We start from the raw sequence: 26,581 nt of genomic DNA, 5'->3' as shown, positions 1-26,581 counted from the left end.
GACCGGAGCTTTAACTAGGACTGTGAGGAGTCGATAACAAAGCTACAAGAGGTCTCGCATCTTCCAACACAGTTGGTAATAACATCTTCGCACTATCTGCATTTCGTAGGACTGTGGCTACACTCATAAGATGAACTACAAGTCCCAGCTCATGTGTTACTAATTGAAATCATCCTAAATATAAGCAGTGCTCTGATATGCCCATATCATTATTTTTTAGATGGTTTTTAAATATGTTGCAACCACCAATTATGTGGAATATGTGATAAATTTGTAATTTCTTTTAAACATATCCAGTTCATTAGCGCTAATTTATTTGTTTTGGTATTGTTTCGTATTGGGACTAACTATCCCTATTTTATTGGCTGCTTACAGCAAAACTAGCCCATAATCAGCACCAGACCAATTACTTGGTAATCCTAAAGTTCAGAGTAGGGTTCCACCAAAAACTATAAGATCCATGTATTTTTCATCCCATCCACAAGGTTACACTGTGGGAGATGAGCTATACAAGGGCCATATGCATGTATGGGAAAACTGACATGTGTGTAGTAGTATGCTATACCCTGCATGGAAAGATCCAAATGAAGCACACCCTGCCCATGGAGGAACCATCCGAGGCAGCTATCTGGGGCGGACTGCGTAGGTTGCTGCTGGCAGGGTGTGCAATCAGATTGTGCTATTGTGTGGTATAATTTGAATTGGGAGTACTATGGTGTGAGCACCCTGCTTCTTTGTGAGATCAGTGTCCTTTTAGAAAGTATGGGAAGTAGGGCACTAATTTATAGTTTGCACAGGGGTAAAAGCACTGGCCCTGGCTCCGCTTATTGTGAGGAGGGGGGTCGGGGGTCGGTGGTGGGGTTTAAATGAGTTCCACCACCTCTCCAGGGCCATTGTAAGCCATGCATCTGCTACACAAAATGCCATTTTATTCTACTAAGTTGTTGAATCGTGGAAGATGTATATGAATTGAAATATACACATATACACATTTTATCATTTGGAGTGCTAAATGATTGTGAAGAAAATGTTGATTCTGTTTAAATGCAATGTATCAACACATTTCAGGGGCTGTTAACATTTCACACTTAATTTTTTGCATCAATGAGTAAGATGTAAATGAGCATAGTGAAATGAAGCATATGGCAGAATAATAAAGCTCCTATGTACTGACACATACCGGCATACCATGTTTCTTTTATAATATACTAGAATACTATTTTCTTTTGTCATATTTATGACCGAGTATAATTTTATTTTTGGTAAAGTATCCAGTTGATACTATACTATGCTGCTACAATATATTTACCTGCATAATACACATACTGTAGAATTTTTGAGCAACAGATCATTGACATTTGAGCCTTTCAATCCGAAACCATTTTAGTCACCTGGGAACAATTTGATCTTTTCCTCTGAGAGATTTCTATTTGTTACTACTATTCACTACACTGTGTCAGCGTATGAATGGATACAATCACAGACAAATGTTCTCCATGCTTCTGTTAGAATATAATGGAAAGTTTGTTGTACCATGCAGGGGCAAGTCCAAAAGAAAATGAAAGGGGGGGCACCATGATAGGGGAATGGTAATAGTTATATTTACATGCACCTAAGGCACACGTGCTCCCATATAAGAGGAGTGGTATCACAGGGGGCGTGGTCTCACAGAATACGCCATCAGGTAATGATTGGCTGTAGGAGCACATCCTGGTTTATTGCCAATGTTTCACCCTGATGAAAAGGCTGATTGGGCCTTGAAATGTTTGTCACCTGTTCCATTAGTTATGGGAGCCTGGAAGGCACCCCAGCACAATATAATTATTATAGTTTTTAGTTGGTGGTGGCAGGTGCAGCTTACCTTGTTTTGGGCACTGCAGTGAGACTCAGACTGCAGGACATGAACTGCCCACAGAGCCGGCCATAGGCATAGGCAAACTAGGCAATTGCCTAGGGCATTTGATATGCCTAGGGGCATCAGCAGTGTCTGCTGATTAAAATGATATGCGGCATGCCCAGGGGCGGATCCAGAAGAAAATGATAGGGGGGGCACCATGGAAGGGGCAAGTACATTTGCGTGCGGCTTCGGTGCATGTGAGGTGGCGCTTCTTATACAATGCCCACAGTTGTAGCGCTCATTATGCAATGTTCACTGTACTGGTAGTGCCCCTTATATAGACCACATAGTAGTGGTGCCCCTTATGCAATGCCGTATTGCCCCTAGTAGTAATGTTGCCTGTAGTAATGCCCCCAGTCATTATGCCCCCAGTGGTAATTCCCCTGCAGTCATGACCCCAGTAGTTTACCCCCCCTTTAGTTTAGCCCCCAAGTAGTAATGCCCCTGTAGTTAAGCCGCCAGTAGTAATGCCCCTGTAGTTACACCGCCAGTAGTTAGCACCTTTGTAGTTGGCCCCCAGTAATAGTCCCCCAGTAGTTGGCCCCCAGTAGATGCCCCCCCAGTAATAATGTCCCCCAGCAGTTTGCCCCCAGTAGATGCCCCTTAGTAATAATGTCCTCCAGTAGTTTGCCCCCAGTAGTAATGCCCCTTAGGAGTTTGCCCCCAATAGATGACCCGCCAGTAGTAACGCCCCCAGTAGATGACCCCCAGTAACAATGCCCCCAGTAGATGCCCCCCAGGAAAAATGTCCCCCAGTAGCTGCCCCCAATAGATGACCCCCCAGTAGTAATGCCCCCCTACGAGTTTGCCCCAATAGATGACCCCCCTGTAGTAATGCCCACAGTAGATGGCCCCCAGTAGCTGCCCCCAATAGATGACCCCTCAGTAGTGATGCCCCCAGTAGATGCCCCAGTTATAATGCCCCCAGTAGTTTGACCCCCCAGTAGTAATGCCCCTTGTTGATGCCCCCTAGTAGTAATGTCCCCCATAGTTAGCCCCCAGTAGTAATGTCCCCCATAGTTGGCCCCAGTAGTAATGTCCCCCATAGTTAGCCCCCAGTAGTAATGTCCCCCATAGTTAGCCCCCGGTAGATGCATTAAGGAAATAAAAAACATACTTACTGAGCCCCGTTCCCGCGCCGCTGCAGTCCTCCTCCTGGCGTCCGCTCCTCAGTCACTCAGCACTATGAGAGAGACGTCATGACTGACGTCTCTCCCATAGCGCACAGTGACAGCGCCGGAAGCCGGAGCTCAGTACTGAGCTCCTGCCTCCGGCTGCCGCTGTGCAGGGAGACGGGCGCCCGCTGGTAACACAATCTCAGCGGGCGCCCGTCATCTCCCTATGCGGCGGCGGCACAGGGGGGGGGGGGGTGTTCCCAAATGACAGGGGGGGCACGGGCCCGAGTGCCCCCCCCCTAAATCCGCCACTGGGCATGCCTATATTCTGTGTAGCATTTCATATGCAGATACAGCCAGTCTCACACATAGCAATGCAAATAAGATGCATTTTCATAAAAATAAAATAAAAAGGTATCCCCGACGTTAGCATTGAGGCAAGATTTATGAGGACATATCTGTATCCAAGCAGAGGCAGAGGTCACAGTGTTAGTGGCAGTGTGAGTACTGTGTGCATGTGAGTGGGTTGGTTGTACAGTAGTGTTTGGAATATATGTAAGGAGCATTATGTGCGTCATGTAAAAATGCATTAATAATGTGCAACATATGTGTAAGGGGCACTATGTGTGTCATGTGTATAAGGGCATTAATAATGTGCGGCATATGTGTAACGGTACTACTGTATGTCTGTCATTATTTGTATAGGGGCACTAATAATGTGCAGCAAATGTGTAGGGGGCACTATGTGTCATTATGTGTATAAGGGCATTAATGTGCGGCATATGTGTAAGGGACATTATGTGTAAAAGGGCATTAATAAAGGTTGTCATAATGTGTAAGGCGCATTATGTTTATAAGGACAGTAATAAGGTGTCTCATATGTGTAAGGAGCATTACTGTGTGGAATGTGTATAAATGCATTACTAATGTGTGGCATTATGTTTATAAGGTGCTCAGGTGCTCTACTATGTGGCGTTGCGTATAGAAAGGGCACTACTGTGTCATCTAATGTGAATAAAGAGCAATATGGTGTGGTGTAATGTGAATAAGGAGCAATTCAGTGTGATGTAATGTGAATAAGGGCCGCTATTGTGAGGAGTAACATTTATAAGGTAAAGTGATACTACTGTGGGATGTAATATGAATTATGGACACTATCGCATGATCAAATGTGAATAAAGTTGCAGTACTGTGTGGCGTAATTGGAATTGGGGCTATTGTGTAGCCATGCCCCTTGCCAGCAAACACACCCCTTTTTGGGCTGTGTGCCAAATGTGCGAACTGTTCCTATTTAAAATATAGGGGGTACAAACACCAAAATAAGGACTGCTATGGGTGAGGGGTGATGGTGCTGGGAAAGAGGTGCAAGGTCAGAGGCGGAACCAGCGGTGGTGCTAGGGGGCACCAGCCAAAATCTTGCTTAGGGCATCATATTGGCTAGGGCAGGCTCTGAATTGATTAGCAGAAGCAGCCAGCTGGATCTCCAACAAGCAGCATAAGAATTCTGCAGGACAGCCCTGTCACAATCACACGGGCCGCCTTCTCAAAGCTGAGCTGAGTTTGGCTGCACCTAGCATGGTAGTAAAGAAAGTGGAGGAAGAAGTGCTGGGATACTGTGTGGTGCAGTGAGGGCTAATGAAGTCTTCTGCGCCATCATAAGTAACAGTCTTACTCGATGCTGGCATTTGAACCCCACGCCTGGGCTGGACTCTGGCTGGCAGGCAGTGGGGGAGGTAGGTTGCAGTGTAAGCAGGGGAAGGCTGGAGCTGCAGCTCCAGCATCCCCATTGGTTACCACACGGACTTGCTGTTAGAGCAGCGGCGGGTCCTTGTGCCTGCCGGCTCTTTTATCAAATCTGACTGACAGAAATAACAGTAGTGCTGCTGCTGTTCTCCTTTTTAAAAAAAAGAAGAAGTCAGAAACGACAGGGGGGGCACGAGCCCAAGTGTTCCCCCCTTCCCCCCTGGATCCGCCTATGGTATCATGCAGTTGTTATATATACTAACAGTGGTTCCTGTTTGTAGAACCAGTGAAAATCACTGATGTGTATGGAAAAAGATTATCAAAGAAAATACACAAATAAAGAATAATGGAGCTAGCCACCCCCTAGCATGTGACTGAGTTTCCAATGTATTTATAATCTATATCCACTGGGATGATATTCCTTCTCCAGGCTTTTAATCCAAGTGGAATGCTGTAAATAGACAGACATAAAACTGCTCTTTACAGAGCTCTCTCATGAATGGCAGACTGGCAGCAATAACCTACAGATATAGCCATGCTCATCTACAGTGCTGCAATGCGACATACTGTAAGACAGCTTGCTGCAAAGCATGCGGGTCTGCAACTATTCTCAGTCGGCAATTGCTCCATTCATTTCTGATGGAATTAATGGAGCAATCGTTGGCTGCAAATAGTCACAGTCCAGCACGCCATGCAGAATGCCATGATCAGGCATGTCACATTGTAGTAAGATGAGCATTGCTACATCTGTTTACAGAGCGACTTCTCTCTGATAGGTTAGAGCATGAGAAAGGTCAGGGGTGCCGAGAGCTTTGCTGGGCCCTGATAATGAGGGGGGCTTGGCTAATGAGGGTGTCAGACCTGGTGGGCGGTGCAAGGCAGGCAAACATCAAAGGCAGGAGGGAGGTAGCGTTCGACCCCCTTACTTTCATCACAGGAGAGAGGACTGGCTACCACTGAGCTGCTTCTCTCCATGCTGAGCTGGGAGAGAGGCTGCTGCAGTGGCATCCAGTCCTCTCTCACCACCCCGACGTAACAGCAACAGGGAATGGGGAGGGCAGTGTACCCAGGTAAGGAGTACCCGCTCCCCCCCCACCCCCCTTTCTCGACGCCACTGCTCATGGTGTTCTGGAAGTCATTTCAATGAATCAATATGATCCTTCAGAAGCTTGGACATCTAGTTTTTGTCCATAAGTACATTTGTGCAATAACTTACATTCAGATTTTTATCATTGATTTTAATCAACAAATTAATTACATAAAGAGACTTTGTGATACAATGTCCCATGCAGCAGAGAGCATAACATCAAAGTCAGAATTATGATGACTCCTTGGTGACTTGAAGCAGGAAGTGGCTCAGAACAGAATATGACTCCAATATTGTGGCGGGTATACGGCAATCATATACAGAGTGCTTTAATATGTTACACTCAATGTAGTCCCAATGCGGCATGGGTCTTATTTCTCTCCCCATCTCTATCTTCAGCACTCCCTCATTCTTTTCCATCTGCTCTCTTTACCGGGTGGTCTTCTGTTTGCCGGCGGTCGGGCTCCCGGCGCTCAGTATACCGGCGCCGGGAGCCCGACAGCCGGCATACCGACACTTATTTTCCCTCGTGGGGGTCCACGACCCCCATAGAGGGAGAATAAAATAGTGTGGCGCGCGTAGCGCGCCACCGTGCCCGTAGCGTGGTGAGCGCAGCGAGCCCGCAAGGGGCTCATTTGCACTCGCCAAGCTGTCGGTAAGCCGGCGGTCGGGCTCCCGGCGCCGGGATGCTGGTCGCCGGGAGCCCGACCACCGGCCAGCCGTAGTGAACCCCTCTTTACCCCCTCTTACCGTACTTCATCTTTCTTTTCCCCCTCAGGTGTCTATTTATCTTATTAGCACTTTGTTTTTATTAGAGATGTGCACCGGACACTTTTCGGGCTTGTGTTTTGGTTTTGGATCTGGATCTCCATTCGTGTTTTGGATCTGGATTGGTTTTGCCAAAACCACCCTTTCAGGTTTTGGTTTTGGATCTGGACTTTAAAAAAAATAAAAATAAAAACAGCTGAAATCACATAATTATTTTTATTTTTTGTTCCTACAGTATTATTAACCTCAGTAACATTCATCTCCACTCATTTCCAGTAGTGATGAGCGGGTTCGGTTCCTCGGAAACCGAACCCCCCCGAACTTCACCCATTTTACACGGGTCCGAGGCATACTCGGATTCTCCCGTATGGCTCGGTTAACCCGAGCGCGCCCGAACGTCATCATCCCGCTGTCGGATTCTCGCGAGATTCTGATTCTATATAAGCAGCCGCGCGTCGCCGCCATTTTCACTCATGCATTGGAAATGTTAGGGAGAGGACGTGGCTGGCGTCCTCTCCGTGTATTGTTGAACTTGATTGATTGTGCTTTATTGCTTAATTGTGGGGAGGACTGGGGAGCAGCTGTATAATATAAAAGGAGTACAGTGCAGAGTTTTGCTGATCAGTGACCACCAGTTATTCGTTCTCTGCCTGAAAAAAACGCTCCATATCTGTGCTCACAGTGTGCTGCATATATCTGTGCTCACACTGCTTAATTGTGGGGACTGGGGTGCAGCTGTATATATAGCAGGAGTACAGTGCAAAGTTTTGCTGACAGTGACCACCAGTATACGTTGTCTGCCTGAAAAACACTCCATATCTGTGCTCAGTGTGCTGCTTTATTGTGGGGACTGGGAACCACCAGTATAATATTATATAGGAGGAGTAGTACAGTGCAGAGTTTTGCTGACCAGTGACCACCAGTATACGTTGTCTGCCTGAAAAACACTCCATATCTGTGCTGCATTGTAGACAGTATATAGTAGGAGTACAGTGCATAATTTTGCTGACCACCAGTATATAATATATAGGAGTACGGTACAGAAGGCCACTGCTGTACCTACCTCTGTGTCGTCAAGTATACTATCCATCCATACCTGTGGTGCATTTCAGTTTTGCACAGTTTGCTGACCACCAGTATATAATATATAGCATTACGGTACAGTAGGCCACTGCTGTACCTACCTCTGTGTCGTCAAGTATACTATCCATCCATACCTGTGGTGCATTTCAGTTTTGCACAGTTTGCTGACCACCAGTATATAATATATAGCATTACGGTACAGTAGGCCACTGCTGTACCTACCTCTGTGTCGTCAAGTATACTATCCATCCATACCTGTGGTGCATTTCAGTTTTGCACAGTATATATAGTAGTAGGCCATTGCTATTGATACTGGCATATAATTCCACACATTAAAAAATGGAGAACAAAAATGTGGAGGTTAAAATAGGGAAAGATCAAGATCCACTTCCACCTCGTGCTGAAGCTGCTGCCACTAGTCATGGCCGAGACGATGAAATGCCATCAACGTCGTCTGCCAAGGCCGATGCCCAATGTCATAGTAGAGAGCATGTAAAATCCAAAAAACAAAAGTTCAGTAAAATGACCAAAAAATCAAAACTGAAAGTGTCTGATGAGAAGCGTAAACTTGCCAATATGCCATTTACGACACGGAGTGGCAAGGAACGGCTGAGGCCCTGGTCTATGTTCATGGCTAGTGGTTCAGATTCACATGAGGATGGAAGCACTCATCCTCTCGCTAGAAAAATGAAAAGACTTAAGCTGGCAAAAGCACAGCAAAGAACTGTGCGTTCTTCTAAATCACAAATCCCCAAGGAGAGTCCAAATGTGTCGGTTGCGATGCCTGACCTTCCCAACACTGGACGGGAAGAGCTTGCGCCTTCCACCATTTGCACGCCCCCTGCAAGTGCTGGAAGGAGCACCCGCAGTCCAGTTCCTGATAGTCAAATTGAAGATGTCACTGTTGAAGTACACCAGGATGAGGATGGTGTTGCTGGCGTTGGGGAGGAAATTGACAAGGAGGATTCTGATGGTGAGGTGGTTTGTTTAAGTCAGGCACCCGGGGAGACATCTGTTGTCTGTGGGACGAATATGGCCATTGACATGCCTGGTCAAAATACAAAAAAAATCAGCTCTTCGGTGTGGAATTATTTCAACACAAATGCGGACAACAGGTGTCAAGCCGTGTGTTGCCTTTGTCAAGCTGTAATAAGTAGGGGTAAGGACGTTAACCACCTAGGAACATCCTCCCTTATACGTCACCTGGACCGCATTCATCAGAAGTCAGTGACAAGTTCAAAAACTTTGGGTGACAGCGGAAGGAGTCCACTGACAACTAAATCCCTTCCTCTTGTAACCAAGCTCCTGCAAACCACACCACCAACTCCCTCAGTATACTATCCATCCATACCTGTGGTGCATTTCAGTTTTGCACAGTTTGCTGACCACCAGTATATAATATATAGCATTACGGTACAGTAGGCCACTGCTGTACCTACCTCTGTGTCGTCAAGTATACTATCCATCCATACCTGTGGTGCATTTCAGTTTTGCACAGTATATATAGTAGTAGGCCATTGCTATTGATACTGGCATATAATTCCACACATTAAAAAATGGAGAACAAAAATGTGGAGGTTAAAATAGGGAAAGATCAAGATCCACTTCCACCTCGTGCTGAAGCTGCTGCCACTAGTCATGGCCGAGACGATGAAATGCCATCAACGTCGTCTGCCAAGGCCGATGCCCAATGTCATAGTAGAGAGCATGTAAAATCCAAAAAACAAAAGTTCAGTAAAATGACCAAAAAATCAAAACTGAAAGTGTCTGATGAGAAGCGTAAACTTGCCAATATGCCATTTACGACACGGAGTGGCAAGGAACGGCTGAGGCCCTGGCCTATGTTCATGGCTAGTGGTTCAGATTCACATGAGGATGGAAGCACTCATCCTCTCGCTAGAAAAATGAAAAGACTTAAGCTGGCAAAAGCACAGCAAAGAACTGTGCGTTCTTCTAAATCACAAATCCCCAAGGAGAGTCCAAATGTGTCGGTTGCGATGCCTGACCTTCCCAACACTGGACGGGAAGAGCTTGCGCCTTCCACCATTTGCACGCCCCCTGCAAGTGCTGGAAGGAGCACCCGCAGTCCAGTTCCTGATAGTCAAATTGAAGATGTCACTGTTGAAGTACACCAGGATGAGGATGGTGTTGCTGGCGTTGGGGAGGAAATTGACAAGGAGGATTCTGATGGTGAGGTGGTTTGTTTAAGTCAGGCACCCGGGGAGACATCTGTTGTCTGTGGGACGAATATGGCCATTGACATGCCTGGTCAAAATACAAAAAAAATCAGCTCTTCGGTGTGGAATTATTTCAACACAAATGCGGACAACAGGTGTCAAGCCGTGTGTTGCCTTTGTCAAGCTGTAATAAGTAGGGGTAAGGACGTTAACCACCTAGGAACATCCTCCCTTATACGTCACCTGGACCGCATTCATCAGAAGTCAGTGACAAGTTCAAAAACTTTGGGTGACAGCGGAAGGAGTCCACTGACAACTAAATCCCTTCCTCTTGTAACCAAGCTCCTGCAAACCACACCACCAACTCCCTCAGTGTCAATTTCCTCCTTACCCAGGAAAGCCAATAGTCCTGCGGGCCATGTCACTGGCAAGTCTGACGAGTCTGCTCCTGCCTGGGATTCCTCCGATGCATCCTTGAGTGTAACGCCTACTGCTGCTGGTGCTGCTGTTGTTGCTGCTGGGAGTCGATCGTCATCCCAGAGGGGAAGTCGGAAGACCACTTGTACTACTTCCAGTAAGCAATTGACTGTCCAACAGTCCTTTGCGAGGAAGATGAAATATCACAGCAGTCATCCTGCTGCAAAGCAGATAACTCAGGCCTTGGCAGCCTGGGCGGTGAGAAACGTGGTTCCGGTATCCACCGTTAATTCAGAGGCAACTAGAGACTTGATTGAGGTACTGTGTCCCCGGTACCAAATACCATCTAGGTTCCATTTCTCTAGGCAGGCGATACCGAAAATGTACACAGACCTCAGAAAAAGAGTCAACAGTGTCCTAAAAAATGCAGTTGTACTCAATGTCCACTTAACCACGGACACGTGGACAAGTGGAGCAGGGCAGACTCAGGACTATATGACTGTGACAGCCCACTGGGTAGATGTATTGCCTCCCACAGCAAGAACAGCAGCGGCGGCACCAGTAGCAGCATCTTGCAAACGCCAACTCGTTCCTAGGCAGGCTACGCTTTGTATCACCGCTTTCCAGAAGAGGCACACAGCTGACAACCTCTTACGGAAACTGAGGAAGATCCTCGCAGAATGGCTTACCCCAATTGGACTTTCCTGGGGATTTGTGACATCGGACAACGCCAGCAATATTGTGCGTGCATTACATCTGGGCAAATTCCAGCACATCCCATGTTTTGCACATACATTGAATTTGGTGGTGCAGAATTATTTAAAAAACGACAGGGGCGTACAAGAGATGCTGTCGGTGGCCCGAAGAATTGCGGGCCACTTTCGGCATTCAGCCACCGCGTGCCGAAGACTGGAGCACCACCAAACATTCCTGAACCTGCCCTGCCATCATCTGAAGCAAGAGGTGGTAACGAGGTGGAATTCAACCCTCTATATGCTTCAGAGGATGGAGGAGCAGCAAAAGGCCATTCAAGCCTATACATCTGCCCACGATATAGGCAAAGGAGGGGGAATGCACCTGACGCAAGCGCAGTGGAGAATGATATCAACGTTGTGCAAGGTTCTGCAACCCTTTGAACTTGCCACACGTGAAGTCAGTTCAGACACTGCCAGCCTGAGTCAGGTCATTCCCCTCATCAGGCTTTTGCAGAAGAAGCTGGAGACATTGAAGGAGGAGCTAAAACAGAGCGATTCCGCTAGGCATGTGGGACTTGTGGATGGAGCCCTTAATTCGCTTAACCAGGATTCACGGGTGGTCAATCTGTTGAAATCAGAGCACTACATTTTGGCCACCGTGCTCGATCCTAGATTTAAAGCCTACGTTGTATCTCTCTTTCCGGCAGACACAAGTCTGCAGAGGTTCAAAGACCTGCTGGTGAGAAAATTGTCAAGTCAAGCGGAACGTGACCCATCAACATCTCCTCCTTCACATTCTCCCGCAACTGGGGGTGCGAGGAAAAGGCTAAGAATTCCGAGCCCACCCGCTGGCGGTGATGCAGGGCAGTCTGGAGCGAGTGCTGACATCTGGTCCGGACTGAAGGACCTGCCAACGATTACTGACATGTCGTCTACTGTCACTGCATATGATTCTCTCACCATTGAAAGAATGGTGGAGGATTATATGAGTGACCGCATCCAAGTAGGCACGTCAGACAGTCCGTACGTATACTGGCAGGAAAAAGAGGCAATTTGGAGGCCCTTGCACAAACTGGCTTTATTCTACCTAAGTTGCCCTCCCTCCAGTGTGTACTCCGAAAGAGTGTTTAGTGCAGCCGCTCACCTTGTCAGCAATCGGCGTACGAGGTTACTTCCAGAAAATGTGGAGAAGATGATGTTCATCAAAATGAATTATAATCAATTCCTCCGTGGAGACATTCACCAGCAGCAATTGCCTCCAGAAAGTACACAGGGACCTGAGATGGTGGATTCCAGTGAGGACGAATTAATAATCTGTGAGGAGGGGGATGTACACAGTGAAAGGGGTGAGGAATCGGAGGATGATGATGAGGTGGACATCTTGCCTCTGTAGAGCCAGTTTGTGCAAGGAGAGATTGATTGCTTCTTTTTTTGGTGGGGGCCCAAACCAACCAGTCATTTCAGTCACAGTCGTGTGGCAGACCCTGTCGCTGAAATGATGGGTTCGTTAAAGTGTGCATGTCCTGTTTATACAACATAAGGGTGGGTGGGAGGGCCCAAGGACAATTCCATCTTGCACCTCTTTTTTCTTTAATTTTTCTTTGCATCATGTGCTGTTTGGGGACAATTTTATTGAAGTGCCATCCTGCCTGACACTGCAGTGCCACTCCTAGATGGGCCAGGTGTTTGTGTCGGCCACTTGGGTCGCTTAGCTTAGTCACACAGCGACCTTGGTGCGCCTCTTTTTTTCTTTGCATCGTGTGCTGTTTGGGGACAATTTTTTTGAAGTGCCATCCTGCCTGACACTGCAGTGCCACTCCTAGATGGGCCAGGTGTTTGTGTCGGCCACTTGGGTCGCTTAGCTTAGCCATCCAGCGACCTTGGTGCGCCTCTTTTTTTCTTTGCATCATGTGCTGTTTGGGGACAATTTTTTTGAAGTGCCATCCTGCCTGACACTGCAGTGCCACTCCTAGATGGGCCACGTGTTTGTGTCGGCCACTTGGGTCGCCTAGCTTAGCCATCCAGCGACCTCGGTGCAAATTTTAGGACTAAAAATAATATTGTGAGGTGTGAGGTGTTCAGAATAGACTGAAAATGAGTGGAAATTATGGTTATTGAGGTTAATAATACTATGGGATCAAAATGACCCCCAAATTCTATGATTTAAGCTGTTTTTGAGGGTTTTTTGTAAAAAAAAAACGAATCCAAAACACACCCGAATCCGACAAAAAAATTTCAGGGAGGTTTTGCCAAAAATCGTCCGAATCTAAAACACTGCCGGGGAACCGAATCCAAAACCAAAACACAAAACCCGAAAAATGTCCGGTGCACATCACTAATTTCCAGTCTATTCTGAACACCTCACACCTCATAATATTTTTTTTAGGCCAAAAGTTTGCACCGAGGTAGCTGGATGACTACGCTAAGCGACACAAGTGGGCGGCACAAACACGTGGCCCATCTAGGAGTGGCACTGCAGTGGCAGACAGGATGGCAGTTTTAAAAACTAGGCCCTAAAGAGCACATAATGCAAAGAAAAAAAAGAGGTGTACCCACCCTTATGTTGTTTAAACAGGACATGCACAGTTTAATAAACCCATCATTTCAGCGTCAGGTGGTCCCCCTGGAAAAAGCTTGTCAAGTTCTCTGAATCATAGCTAGCTGCAAACATACCACTTCCATATTTGATGACTTTTCACATTATGAGAAGAGGCAAGAGGAAGAGGACAGTGGTGGTCATTCCGAGTTGTTCGCTCACTAGCAGTTTTTAGCAGCCATGCAAACGCTATGCTGCCTCCCACTGGGAGTGTATTTTAGCTTAGCAGAAGTGCGAATAAAAGGATCGCAGAGCGGCTACAAAGTTTTTCTGTGCAGTTTTAGAGTAGCCCAAAACCTACTCAGCGCTTGCGATCACTTCAGACTGTTCAGTTCCTGTTTTGATGTCACAAACACACCCAGCATTCGCCCAGCCACGCCTGCGTTTTTCCTGGCATGCCTGCGTTTTTATGAACACTCCCTGAAAACAGTCAATTGACACCCAGAAACACCCACTTCATGTCAATCACTCTGCGGCCAGCAGTGCGACTGAAAAGCTTTGCTAGACCCTGTGTGAAACTACATCGTTCATTGTAATAGTACGTCGCGTGTGCGCATTGTGCCGCATACGCATGCGCAGAAGTGCTGTTTTTTTGCCTCATTGCTGCACAGCGAACGAATGCAGCTAGCGAACAACTCGGAATGACCACCAGAGTCAAGAAGGTGAATAAAAATTAGAGAGGCACACGCAATCAGGAACAACACACAGGCTTTCACTTCCACTACTATCTTGGTGTGGAACAGAAAGGAGTTTAGCAAGCAAATATATAATTACCAAATTACTGGACAAACTGAATACTAGGGGCCAAAGCATCAGAATTTGTACCCCCTTCTCCACTTTCTGGGATTACGATAATCTCGGATTTAATGCTGGTATGCAAATAAACCAGTGTATTTCACAGGATCAAGATTGGATATTTTCCCCTCCATGGAATCTAGAGAAATCTCGTGGTTTTCTTATTTCTATTTTTTAATTGCATTTTTATTTACATATTTTGTGGCAAATGCATTATTTTCTTTTTTCACAGCTCCCAGTTACACGTATGTGAGCATACCTGTGTGTCCCAGTTACACGCATGTGAGCATACCTGTGTGTCTTGTTTATTTTATTTTATTCATATTTTATTTTTAAATAAAGCAGCCCCTTAGATGTCTTAGCAGCCCCTCGTGAGCCGCAACAGCAGCCCCGGATCGGGCAGGTTGAGTTTGGGTGGGTTCGGTACAGTACTAAGTATGACTGTGCAGCTTACCATTCTAGTCCAAACTCATTTCCTATTACAAGTAGGACAGTGAAAGAAAGCAATGCTAACCTCTGTGCCACCAGCATGCCTCAGTCTGGCAAGCCAGACAGCTTCTGGCTGTAAGCCACCATGAGACTCCATACTGGGACCTTATTCAGTAACTGTTTGTGTCTCACAGGAGCTCCTGGTCCATCTAGTGCTGCAGTGCAATGGAAAGCTGATGCAATGCAAGATCACTGAAACTCTGGGCCAAATGTAATAGAGTGAGAGTTTCAGAAAGTGAGAGATTTGGTAAGGTTTTTCAGGTTTTTTTTTAAAGTGGCGATCATTTACTCTGCAAAACTAGGTTGATCTTGCTGTGTAAATGATTGCCACTTTAAAAAAAAACTGAAAAACCTTACCAAATCTCTCACTTTTTGAAACTCTCACTCTATTACATGTGGCCCTCTGTTCTTTTTACACCACAAGGTTTTGTGATAACCTTATGTAGCCTTTACATTGTACAATTATTAAGGAGACAACATTTATATAAATAAAGGAAGAGAACCCTGTACAACAAATGCGCATCTTGTAAATAATCTCAAAATGTGAAACATTAATAAATCAAAATTAAGATTGACTCATTGGAGCCATTCATTTGAGTCCCAACCATGAAATAATTGAGAAGAACCTCTCTAATGCTGGGTGCACAGTGTGCACTAGAAGATATATCTACTAGAGATGAGCGGGTGCAGGCAGGGCACCCCTGGAATTATATGGCAGACATATAGACATAGGTGTGTTTGGAAAATCTAGTTTTATTCGTCAGTTGCCATGTGCCATGTCATGTTCTGTTGGATTATGATTCTGTCTCTTCTGAGTCTGACTGACTTTGACCACAATGTGGTCTCTCTCCCACTTTATTGGAAAACACTTTGTCAAACTTGGAATTTTCACTTCCACCTTTGCAGCTATGTTTTCACAAATCTGGTTGTGATGTTGAAGCTTGTTTCATATTCTGCTTTAGGCTTTAATTTAAACCTAGGATCAAGTACAGCAGCACCCCTGGAATTATACATCAGTGCCTCTTGATTTATACAGCAGATATGCAGCACACCTGGACTTATATAGCATAGGCAGCACCCCTAGAGAATTACACATCACAGCAGTGGGAAAGCACCCCTGGACTGATAGGGCAGAATGTCAGCACCCCTGGAATCATGTGGCAGACAAAGAAAAGACGTGCAAGATGGAATTGTCCTTGGGTCCACCCACCCTTATGTTGTATAAACAGGACATACAAACTTTAACAGACCAATCATTTCAGTGACAGGGTCTGCCACACGACTGTGGCTTAAATGATTGCTTTGTTTGGGCCCCCACCAAAAAAGAAGCAATTAATCTCTCTTTGCGCAAACTGTCTCGACAGAGGCAAGATGTCATCCTCATCCTCCGATTCCTCATCCCCTTCAGAGTTTACATCCTCATCCTCATACTCATCCTCGCAGAGAAAGAATTCCACACCGAAGAGGTGAATTTTTCGGTCTTTTGCCCAGGCATGACAATAAGCTTTTTCATCCCATGGCCAACAACTGTCTCCACTGGTGCCTTATTCAAACAAACCACATACCCATTAGAATCCTCATTGTCAACTTCCTCCTCAGTGCAGCTACACCAATATCCTCCTCATCCTAGTGTACTTCTACAGTGACATTGTCAATCTCATATCAGCAACTGGACTGGCACTGCTCCTCCCAGCACTTGCAGAGGGTCCGTAAATGGTAGTAGAAGCCTCCTCTTCCCATTCATTCTTGAGAAAGTCAGGCCTAAACATCACAACCGCGGACACACTTGGATTCTCCTTGGGGATTTGTGATATATCTGAGTCTGAACGCACAGTTGTTATTTCCTGTGCTTTAACAAGCTTTATTTTTTATTTTTTCGAGAGGGAGGAGGGCTTCAATCTTCAAGAGAAGTTGAACCACTAGTCATGAACATAGGCCAAGGCCTTAGCCTTTCCTTGCCACTTTGTGTCATGAATGGCATATTGCCAATTTTATTGTTCTCATCAGATAATTTCTTTTTTTGGGGGGTTATTAATTTTTGCTTCTTGGATTTTACATGCCCTCTATGACATTGGGCATCAGCTTTAGCAGACGACGTTGATGGAATTGCATTGTCAATGTCATGACTGGTGGCAGCAGCTTCAGTACTAGTACTAGGATATGCTTCCTGATCTTTCTCTATTTGTTCCTCCAAATTTTGTTCTCCATTTCACAGGACAGAGCCCCTTTATTATTACAGCACAGAGAACAGTGCCCCTTTATTTTTACAGCAAACAGAACAGTGCCCCTTTATATTTACAGCACCCCTGTATTTTTACAGCATACAGGACAGGGACACTGCACCCCTGTATTTCACAGCACCCCTGCATTTTTACAACACCCTTGTATTTTTACAGTATACAGGACTGGTCCAGTGTTCCTTTATTTTTACAACACCCCTGTATTTTTACAGCATAGGGCCAGTGTTCATTTAATTTTACAACACCTCTGTATTTTTACAGCATGCAGAACAGCACCCCTGTATAGCACCCCAAACAGCACAGGACACACCAGAACAGCAACTCTGTACAGCACAGGACAGCAGCACCCCTAACAGCACAGTACACCTCCCCAGAATAGCACAGGACAGCAACACCCTTAACAGTACAGTACACCAGCACAGGACACCACCCCAGAACAGGACAGCACAGGACAGCCGCACCCCTGTATGCCACCACCCACAGACAGAGGTCTGTCTCCCTCACTCTCCAAGTCCAGAGTGAAAATGGCAGCGAAACGCGGCTCCTTATATAGAATCCAAAACCAGCGAAAATCCGACAGCAGGATGATAACATTTTGCCTCTTTCTGGAATCCCAGTCTGGTGGAAAGTCCCGAGCTGGACTCTGTTCCTGGCTTGGATAGTGAAGTTCGTGGGGGTTCAGATCTCGGAGATCCGAACCCGCTCAGCTCTAGTTTTTATATATATTATTCATAGCATTTATTTTCGTTTTTAGTGTCGCACTTTTTAGGAGGTCCTCACTTTTTTTTCTGTATGTGTCCTGTGCATCTTTTTTCTTTCTTCTATACTGTTATGCATATTTGTTCGTGGATACTGTTGTGATGTTGTTATTGGTTGATTTTCAGGAGTGTTAGTATTTTCATCATGAGGCTGTATATAATGAGTGGGTATCGGAAATAACACAAGAGTTTGGAGCTCTCTGGAGGTGACATGACTGACACTGGTGGGAGGGGTCAGAGCTCATATCAACTGTTATTACATTCCAACATGATGACATTGTTTTTTATCACCCTCAAGCTTTATGTATACTGTATAGTTAGTACTTTGTATGGCCTTTTACTGTCTGTCCACACAGTTCAAAGGACCTAGACATTCCCATGAAAATATGCCTCATACCGCAACACTGCCTCAGCCAGCCTGAAGAGTTGTGAGGATACAAGGAGGTTCCTTGCTTTTGTACTGTTGTCTCCATATCCGCACCCTATCATGTGCATGGTGTAATTGAAAACATGATTAATCAGACCACATGACCCCTTTCCAATTATTTACTGTCCAATTCTAGTAAGCAAACTGGAGGCATTTCACCGTGCCTGCAGCAGATAACTAAGGTGTATTATTATTATTATTATTACATTTTATTTATAGGGCGCCACAAGTGTTTCTCAGTGCCGTACAAAGGACAGTACAGGGAGACAAAACTTAGCATTATAGTAAATAAATAGCAAAAATAGAGTAAAGGTAACAAAGAGCAACACAGTTCTCAAAACATAATACAGCTTAGATGTAAGTAGCGAGGGAGTAATCACCGTACTACTGGGGGCCATAGATAGAGATGAGCCTTTACCAGCAGGAGAAAAAGCGGGTAAAGATGGTTGCTGAGTAGGAGAGAGCTGCGAGTGAAATGTGTAGAGTAGAGTGCTTTGACAACAGGAGGAAAGAGGGCCCTGCTCTGAAGAGCTAACAATCTAGTGGGGAGGGGTGACAGACAGATGACATGAGGTGCAAGCAAGCGGAATGAAGCCTGATGGCAGTATGTAAACAAAGCAGAGGTATTGAAGGCATGGAGCAGGGGGATGGAGGAGCAGCTTAAGGAGTAGATTATGCATCGGAGGGGTACGCTTTGATGAATAGGTGGGTTTTCAGTGCCCGTTTGAAGCTTTGCAAGGTCGGGGAGAGTCTAATGGAGCGGAGGAGCATGGTCCATGAAGGGGTACAGCACGGGCAAAATCTTGAACTCGTGCATGGCAATCAGTGACCAGGGCAGAGGAGAAGCGACGGTCATTGGCCGACCGTAGTGGGTGGGAGGGAGTATGAAGGGAGAGGAGGTTGGAGATGTAGGGAGCAGTGGAATTAGAGATAGCCTTGTATGTGAGGGTGAGGCGTTTGAAGCGGATTCTGTAGGGGAATGGGAGCCAGTGTAGATTTTGTCGAAGGGGAGTGGCAGATATGGAGCGGTAGGAGAGAAAGATGAGCCTAGCTGCAGCAAGTGAGGCCAGTGAGGAGAACATTGCAGTAGTCGAGTCATGAGATGACCAGTGAGTGGATAAGTTTAGTTGCACTCTGGGAGAGAAATGGCCTGATGCGAGCAATGTTGCGTAGCTGGAACCGACAGGATTGCACCAGAGCTTGGATGTGGGGTGCAAAGGAGAGGGAGGAGTCAAGAGTGACGCCCAGGCAGCAGAGTTGGGGAACGGGGGAGATGATTGTGTTGTCAACATTGAGAGAGATATTTGTAGAGGGTGTTGCTCTGTCTGGGGGAAAGATAATGAGTTCAGTTTTGTCCATGTTGAGCTTCAGAGAGCGCTCAGACATCCAGGAGGAGATGGCAGAGAGGCAGCTGGAAACCTGAGAGAGGACAGATGGGGACAGATCAAGAGATGAGAGGTAGAGTTGTGTGTCATCAGCATAGAGGTGGTATTGAAGGCCAAAGAAGTTAATGAGCGCACCCAGGGAAGAGGTGTACAGGGAGAACAGAAGGGGGCCTAGGACATAACCCTGAGGGACACCAACCGGAAGGATGGAAGGGTGTGAGGTGGTGCCGGAGGCAGACACAGAGAAGGAGCAGTTAGTGAGGTAAGAGGTAAACCAGTCATGGATGGTGCTAGAGAGACCAATGTTTTGGAGTGTGCGGAGGAGGAGAAGATGATCAATGGTGTCAAAGGCAGCAGAGAGGACCAGAAGGATGAGCAGAGAGAAGTGGCCTTTGGTTTTGGCCAAAAGCAGGTCATTGGTGACTTTCACGAGGGCAATCTCGGTGGAGTGGAGTGGGCGAAAGCCAGATTGTAGTGGATCAAGGATGGAGTTGTCAGAGAGGTAGCTTGTGAAATGGCTGTAGACCAGTCGTTCAAGTAGTTTATAGGTGAATGGGAGAAGAGAGATGGGGCGGTATCTAGTGAGTGATGAAGGGTCGAGGTTGATGTTTTTTGAGAATAGGTGAGACCAAAGCATGTTTGAATGGTGAGGGAAAGATGCCAGTAGAGTGATAGGTTAAAGAGGTGATCAAGGTGGGAGCAGGCAGTGGGGGAGAGGGAGCAGAGAAGACGGGAGGGGAGGGGGTCCAAGGGGCAGGTTGAGGGGGGGAGAAGGATAAAATGAGGGAGTGGACTTCCTTGTCTGAGGTGGGATGGAAGCAGGACAGCGTGGGATAGATGGAGGGGAGGGATGATGGGGGCAGAGGGGCAGCATAGGGGTGATGGGAGGAGATGTCATTTTGGATATCCTCAATTTTGGAGATGAAGAAGAAGACAAAGTCAGTGGCAGTGAGGGAGGAGGGGAGGGGAGGAGGAGGGGGCGAAGGAGAGTGTTGAAAGTTTCAAAGAGACGGCGTGGACTGGAGGACTGAGAAGAGATGAGTACTTGGAAAATGGAATGCTTGGCAAGAGAAAGAGCAGAGATGTAGGAGGAGAGAATAAACTTGAAATGGAGGAAGTCCGCCAGAGAGTGAGATCTCCTCCAGGAGCGTTCTGCGGAGCGTGAACATTTTTGTAAGAATCGTGTTAGTTTGGTGTGCCAGGGTAGGGATTTGGAACGGCGGAGGGGGACAGAGGAGAGGGGGGCCACAGAGTTGAGAGCAGCGGTAAGGGAAGAGTTATAGAAGGAGGCTGCCTGGTTGGGACAAGTCATAGTGGAAAGAGGAGAGAGGAAAGTCTCGAGGGAGGACAGGATAGCGGGGTTGAGAGACCCGAGATTGCGTTTGGTGATGGTGGGTCTGGGCGTGGAGAGGGGAAGATGAGAGGGTGAAAGAAAGCAGATGGTGGTCAGAGAGAGGGAAGGAAGAGTTTGAGAAATCAGAGAGATCACATCAGTGGGTGAAGACAAGGTCGAGGGAGTGGCCGAGAAAGTCCAAAGGAGGTGGAAAGGGCAAGAAGATTAGTGGAAGCTGCATTAGTGATGTTGATAGGGATGTTAAAGTCACTGAGGATTTAATACAAGCCACATACTTATTAACATTCCAAGTGCCAGATTCAGTTAGACATAGGTTGAGGCCTGTTCTCCTGGGCAAAGTGCCCAGAGTCAGTCAATTGCAGACCTGTGACCAACCCGTAGGCAGCCCTGAGGCATCAATAAAAGAAACTTATTTCTACTTGCTCATTACCTGTGATATATGCTGCCAGTGATTCCAAGTGGATCAATAAAGGCTCTCTCTAGCTGCATCAGTTGATCATTAATCTTTCTTACCTCTAGCGGACTGAAAAGAAAGAATCAGGTTATACTATTTGGTGTTTTTTTTTACCTTTTCATTTCATGAAATGCTTCATATCTGCTAATTGAAACCTAAACATCAAGTTCATTAATAAAAATTATAAAAATAATTATAATATATTACAAGAAACCAGTGGTCTATAGGTGTATTTTATTATCATAATGAGGAGAAATATGGAGTGCCCTGGCCTTCAGTCAGATGATCTCCCAGGTCTCAGAAGTAGGTCACATGGTTAGAGCCTCAGCCACTTACACTGGTACCACCAACTGTTGCATTACCAGTGACAGCTGTGTGCATTTATGCTCAGGTTCTGGTCTTGGTTTTGAGGAAAAATGTTTCAGCATGAGTGCTCTGATATTTGTTATAGAATGAACTTCCATTTTGTTTCAGAAGACTTAATTTTAAAATAAAATCTTCATTTAATATGTCAGCGGCATGTTGAAATCTACAGGTTTCCATTTTTTTGTGAATGATTTAGGAAGGACATTTCTTGAAACAATTATTTGTAAAGCATTTGGAGATTGGAGACACCTGGACAGTTGATTTACATAGAAAGATTATATAGTATCAACAGCACTAGGCATCATAATATCTTGCAGTGTTGACAAGTACAGTAACTGAGTAAATTCAGATTGCAAAATAAAAGATAATAACTTGACCAATTATATCACGCCACAAAATAATTTGCAAGGCTATATTTAAAATGTGTATTAGTTCCATCAACCAACTTGTATGATGACTTCATGTTAACTTCATAAGTTTTCTCTATTTAGAATAGACACTTTGGGGTATATTTACTAAGGTCCCGATTTTGACCGAGATGCCGTTTTTTCTTCAAAGTGTCATCTTGGTAATTTACTAAGCAAAAATCACGGCAGTGATGAGGGCATTCGTAATATTTTGGAAGTCCTCGTAAAAAATCACGAATCAATACACCATCGGTCAAATACGCCTGCAATTTGGTAGAAATCGGGAATTTACTAAAAAGTGCAAAACACAAACACTGCTGACAATAGCCAAACACTGCCGTGATGAAATACAAATCGTGAAAAAGTGCTAAAAAAAAACAGACCTGCTTTTTTATCCCGTGTTTGTATAGGCATGCACGGATCCATGAGATCCGTGCATGTTTTTCAGTGGGAAGGGGTGGGAAATGTTTTAATTTAAAAAAAAAAAAATGCGTGGGGTCCCCCCTCCTAAACCAAACCAGCCTCGGGCTCTTTGAGCCGGCCCTGGTTGCAAAAATATGGGAAAAAAATTGACAGGGGTTCCCCCATATTTAAACAACCAGCACCGGGCTCTGCGCCTGGTCCTGGTTCCAAAAATACGGGGGACAAAAAGCGTAGGGGTCCCCCGTATTTTTGAAACCAGCACCGGGCTCCACTAGCTGGACAGATAATGCCACAGCCGGGGGTCACTTTTATACAGTGCCTTGCGGCCGTGGCATCAAATATCCAACTAGTCACCCCTGTCCGGGGTACCCTGGGGGAGTGGGGACCCCTTCAATCAAGGGGTCCCCCCCCCCAGCCACCCAAGGGCCAGGGGTGAAGCCCGAGGCTGTCCCCCCCATCCAATGGGCTGCGGATGGGGGGCGGATAGCCTTTGTTGAAAGTAATGAATATTGTTTTTAGTAGCAGTACTACAAGTCCCAGAAAGCCTCCCCCGCAAGCTGGTACTTGGAGAACCACAAGTACCAGCATGCGGCGGAAAACCGGGCCCGCTGGTACCTGTAGTACTACTACTAAAAAAATACCCCAATAAAGACATTACACACACACCTTGAAAGTATAACTTTAATGCATACATACACACCACCATATACACATACTTACCTTATGTTCACACGAGGGTCGGTCCTCTTCTCCATGTAGAATCCATGGTGTACCTGTTGAAAAAATCCTACTCACCAAATCCAGTGTAGAGGGCTCCTCGGGTAATCCATTTGTAATCCACGTACTTGTAAAAATAAAAAAATGGGACACCCGACCACGAACTGAAAGGGGCCCCATGTTTTCACATGGGACCCCTTTCCCCGAATGCCAGAAACCCCCTCTGACTGATGTCTAAGTGGGTTTCCTCAGCCAATCAGGGAGCGCCACGTTGTGGCACCCTCCTGATCGGCTGTGTGCTCCTGCACTGTCTGACAGGCGGCACACGGCAGTGTTACAATGTAGCGCCTATGCACTCCATTATAAGCAATGGTGGGAACTTTGTGGTCAGCGGTGAGGTTACTTTCGGTCACTCGCTGACCACAAAGTTCCCACCATTGGTTATAATGGAGCGCATAGGCGCTACATTGTAACACTGCCGTGTGCCGCCTGTCAGACAGTACAGGAGCACACAGCCGATCAGGAGGGTGCCACAATGTGGCGCTCCCTGATTGGCTGAGGAAACCCACTTAGACATCAGTCAGAGGGGGTTTCTGGCATTCGGGGAAAGGGGTCCCATGTGAAAACATGGGGCCCCTTTCAGTTCGTGGTCGGGTGTCCCGTTTTTTTATTTTTACAAGTACGTGGATTACAAATGGATTACCCGAGGAGCCCTCTACACTGGATTTGGTGAGTAGGATTTTTTCAACAGGTACACCATGGATTCTACATGGAGAAGAGGACCGACCCTCGTGTGAACATAAGGTAAGTATGTGTATATGGTGGTGTGTATGTATGCATTAAAGTTATACTTTCAAGGTGTGTGTGTAATGTCTTTATTGGGGTATTTTTTTAGTAGTAGTACTACAGGTACCAGCGGGCCCGGTTTTCCGCCGCATGCTGGTACTTGTGGTTCTCCAAGTACCAGCTTGCGGGGGAGGCTTTCTGGGACTTGTAGTACTGCTACTAAAAACAATATTCATTACTTTCAACAAAGGCTATCAGCCCCCCATCCGCAGCCCATTGGATGGGGGGGGGAGCCTCGGGCTTCACCCCTGGCCCTTGGGTGGCTGGGAGGGGACCCCTTGATTGAAGGGGTCCCCACTCCCCCAGGGTACCCCGGCCAGGGGTGACTAGTTGGATATTTGATGCCACGGCCGCAAGGCACTGTATAAAAGTGAAGCCCCGGCTGTGGCATTATCTGTCCAGCTAGTGGAGCCCGGTGCTGGTTTCAAAAATACGGGGGACCCCTACGCTTTTTGTCCCCCGTATTTTTGGAACCAGGACCAGGCGCAGAGCCCGGTGCTGGTTGTTTAAATATGGGGGAACCCCTGTCAATTTTTTTCCCATATTTTTGCAACCAGGACCGGCTCAAAGAGCCCGAGGCTGGTTTGGCTTAGGAGGGGGGACCCCACGCAATTTTTTTTTAAAGTTTAAACATTTTTTTTTTTTTTACAAGGTGCAGAATGAAGCCCAGCACGGATCTCTCAGATCCGGCCGAGATTCATTGTATTAAAGTCGGCAGTGTTTTACAAGTCACTCACGTAAAACACTGCCTAAAAAAACGAATGACATCGACATCGGAAAAACCGAAAATGCAGAATACGGCAGCTTAGTAAATTAGTCGTAATCAATTCAAAAAGTTGCATATTTACACTTTCGATGTCATTCGTGTTTGAACTTTGACCTCAAACGGGAAAATACGATTCTTAGTAAATTTACCCCTTTGTGACTGATGCACAGTTTTAATGCAAGTCAACCCTTATTACTCCCATTTTACCTATAAGGGCCTGATTTAGAGATGGACACAAATGTCTATTTTCCAGTCTACTGAGCTATTATTGGCAGACTGTGCATGTACTTATGATTGCACTGCACATGCATCAAGGTATATCAAATATATCAAGGGTCTTAACAAAGTTCAGGAGGGAAACATTTTTCAAAGGAAAAGAAGTATTAGAATTCGAGGGCATACATTGAGACTGGAGGGGGGGAGGTTCAGGGGAAATTTAAGGAAAAATTACTTCACAGAAAGGGTAGTGGATAAGTGGAATAGCCTCCCATCAGAGGTGGTAGAGGCTAAGACTGTAGGGCAATTTAAACATGCTTGGGACAGGCATATGAATATCCTTACAAAGAATTAAGGTTATAAAAGGGTTGAGATTGCCTAAAGGATAAAATAAAAAAGGGGAAGACTAGATGGGCCAAGTGGTTCTTATCTGCCGTCAAATTCTATTTTGCTATGTTTCTATGTTTAAGGTGCCGCTGCCATTCCGCTCACAATGAGGATTTAGTTGCAGAGTGATTGACAGGAAGTGACCATTTGGGGGTGTTAATTGGGAGTGGCAGCAAAACAAACAGGCATACCATGGCCATTTTCAGGGTATGCATCTGCTGTCAGCTGCAAGCTCTTACATACAAAAACATGGTGCCTGTATCACCACTGCCGTGTCCAGTCTGCATATCCATTGGGCTACCATTAAGCCCGATGTACCTTGTTCTTGCGTATAGGCTGTGAATGTGTATGCAATTGCAAATGACTTGTGATAGCTCTGGTGGGTGTCTCTTTTCATTTCTGGGTGGCAGCTGCATTTGCTGATATCAGCAGTTGTAATGGATTTGCATCTATCTCTGAATCAGGCCTTAAATGCATATATCCACATGCAGAGCAGTATGTACTGTAATATGGGACTGCCCCTATTCATACATTTCATATATATCCATATGCAGAGCAGTATGTACTGTAATAGGGGACTGCCCCTATTCATACATTTCATATATATCCATATGCAGAGCAGTATGTACTGTAATAGGCAGAGCCGGCCCTAGCCAATTTGATGCCCTAGGCAAAATTTTGTCTGGTGCCCCCTAGCTTCGCCGCTAGTTCTGCATCTGTACCTGCAACGCTCAGATAGTGGGATCCACCGGGGGGTTACCCTGTGGGCCAGTTCAACTCTGCACAATGCCACACAGTAATGACCATAATACATATAATTCCACACAGTAAAGGAACCTTACACATATGCCCCACATTAGTAATGCCCATAATACACATAATGCACACAGTAATGCACCTTACACATATGCCCCACATTAGTAATGCCCATAATACACATATACTGCCACAGATACTGCCACACTTGCTGGTT

General features: G+C 46.0%; 1 protein-coding gene across 2 annotated transcripts in view; it reads right to left on the bottom strand.

Annotated features, from left to right (window-relative positions):
• LOC134980847 (putative N-acetylated-alpha-linked acidic dipeptidase) overlaps positions 1-26,581 on the bottom strand; it is a 466,241-nt gene that overhangs the window by 10,982 nt on the left and 428,678 nt on the right. For both annotated transcript variants that reach the window (XM_063947838.1, XM_063947839.1), the window contains exon 17: positions 21,457-21,549. In XM_063947838.1, the coding sequence (XP_063803908.1) occupies positions 21,457-21,549 (93 nt within the window). The remainder of the gene's footprint in view (positions 1-21,456; positions 21,550-26,581) is intronic.

Source organism: Pseudophryne corroboree, chromosome 12, assembly GCF_028390025.1.
Source record: "Pseudophryne corroboree isolate aPseCor3 chromosome 12, aPseCor3.hap2, whole genome shotgun sequence".
NCBI classification, from domain to species: Eukaryota; Metazoa; Chordata; class Amphibia; order Anura; family Myobatrachidae; genus Pseudophryne; species Pseudophryne corroboree.
The sequence above is the reverse complement of the archived record's forward strand: the minus strand, read 5'-3'. Positions and strand labels throughout refer to the sequence as shown.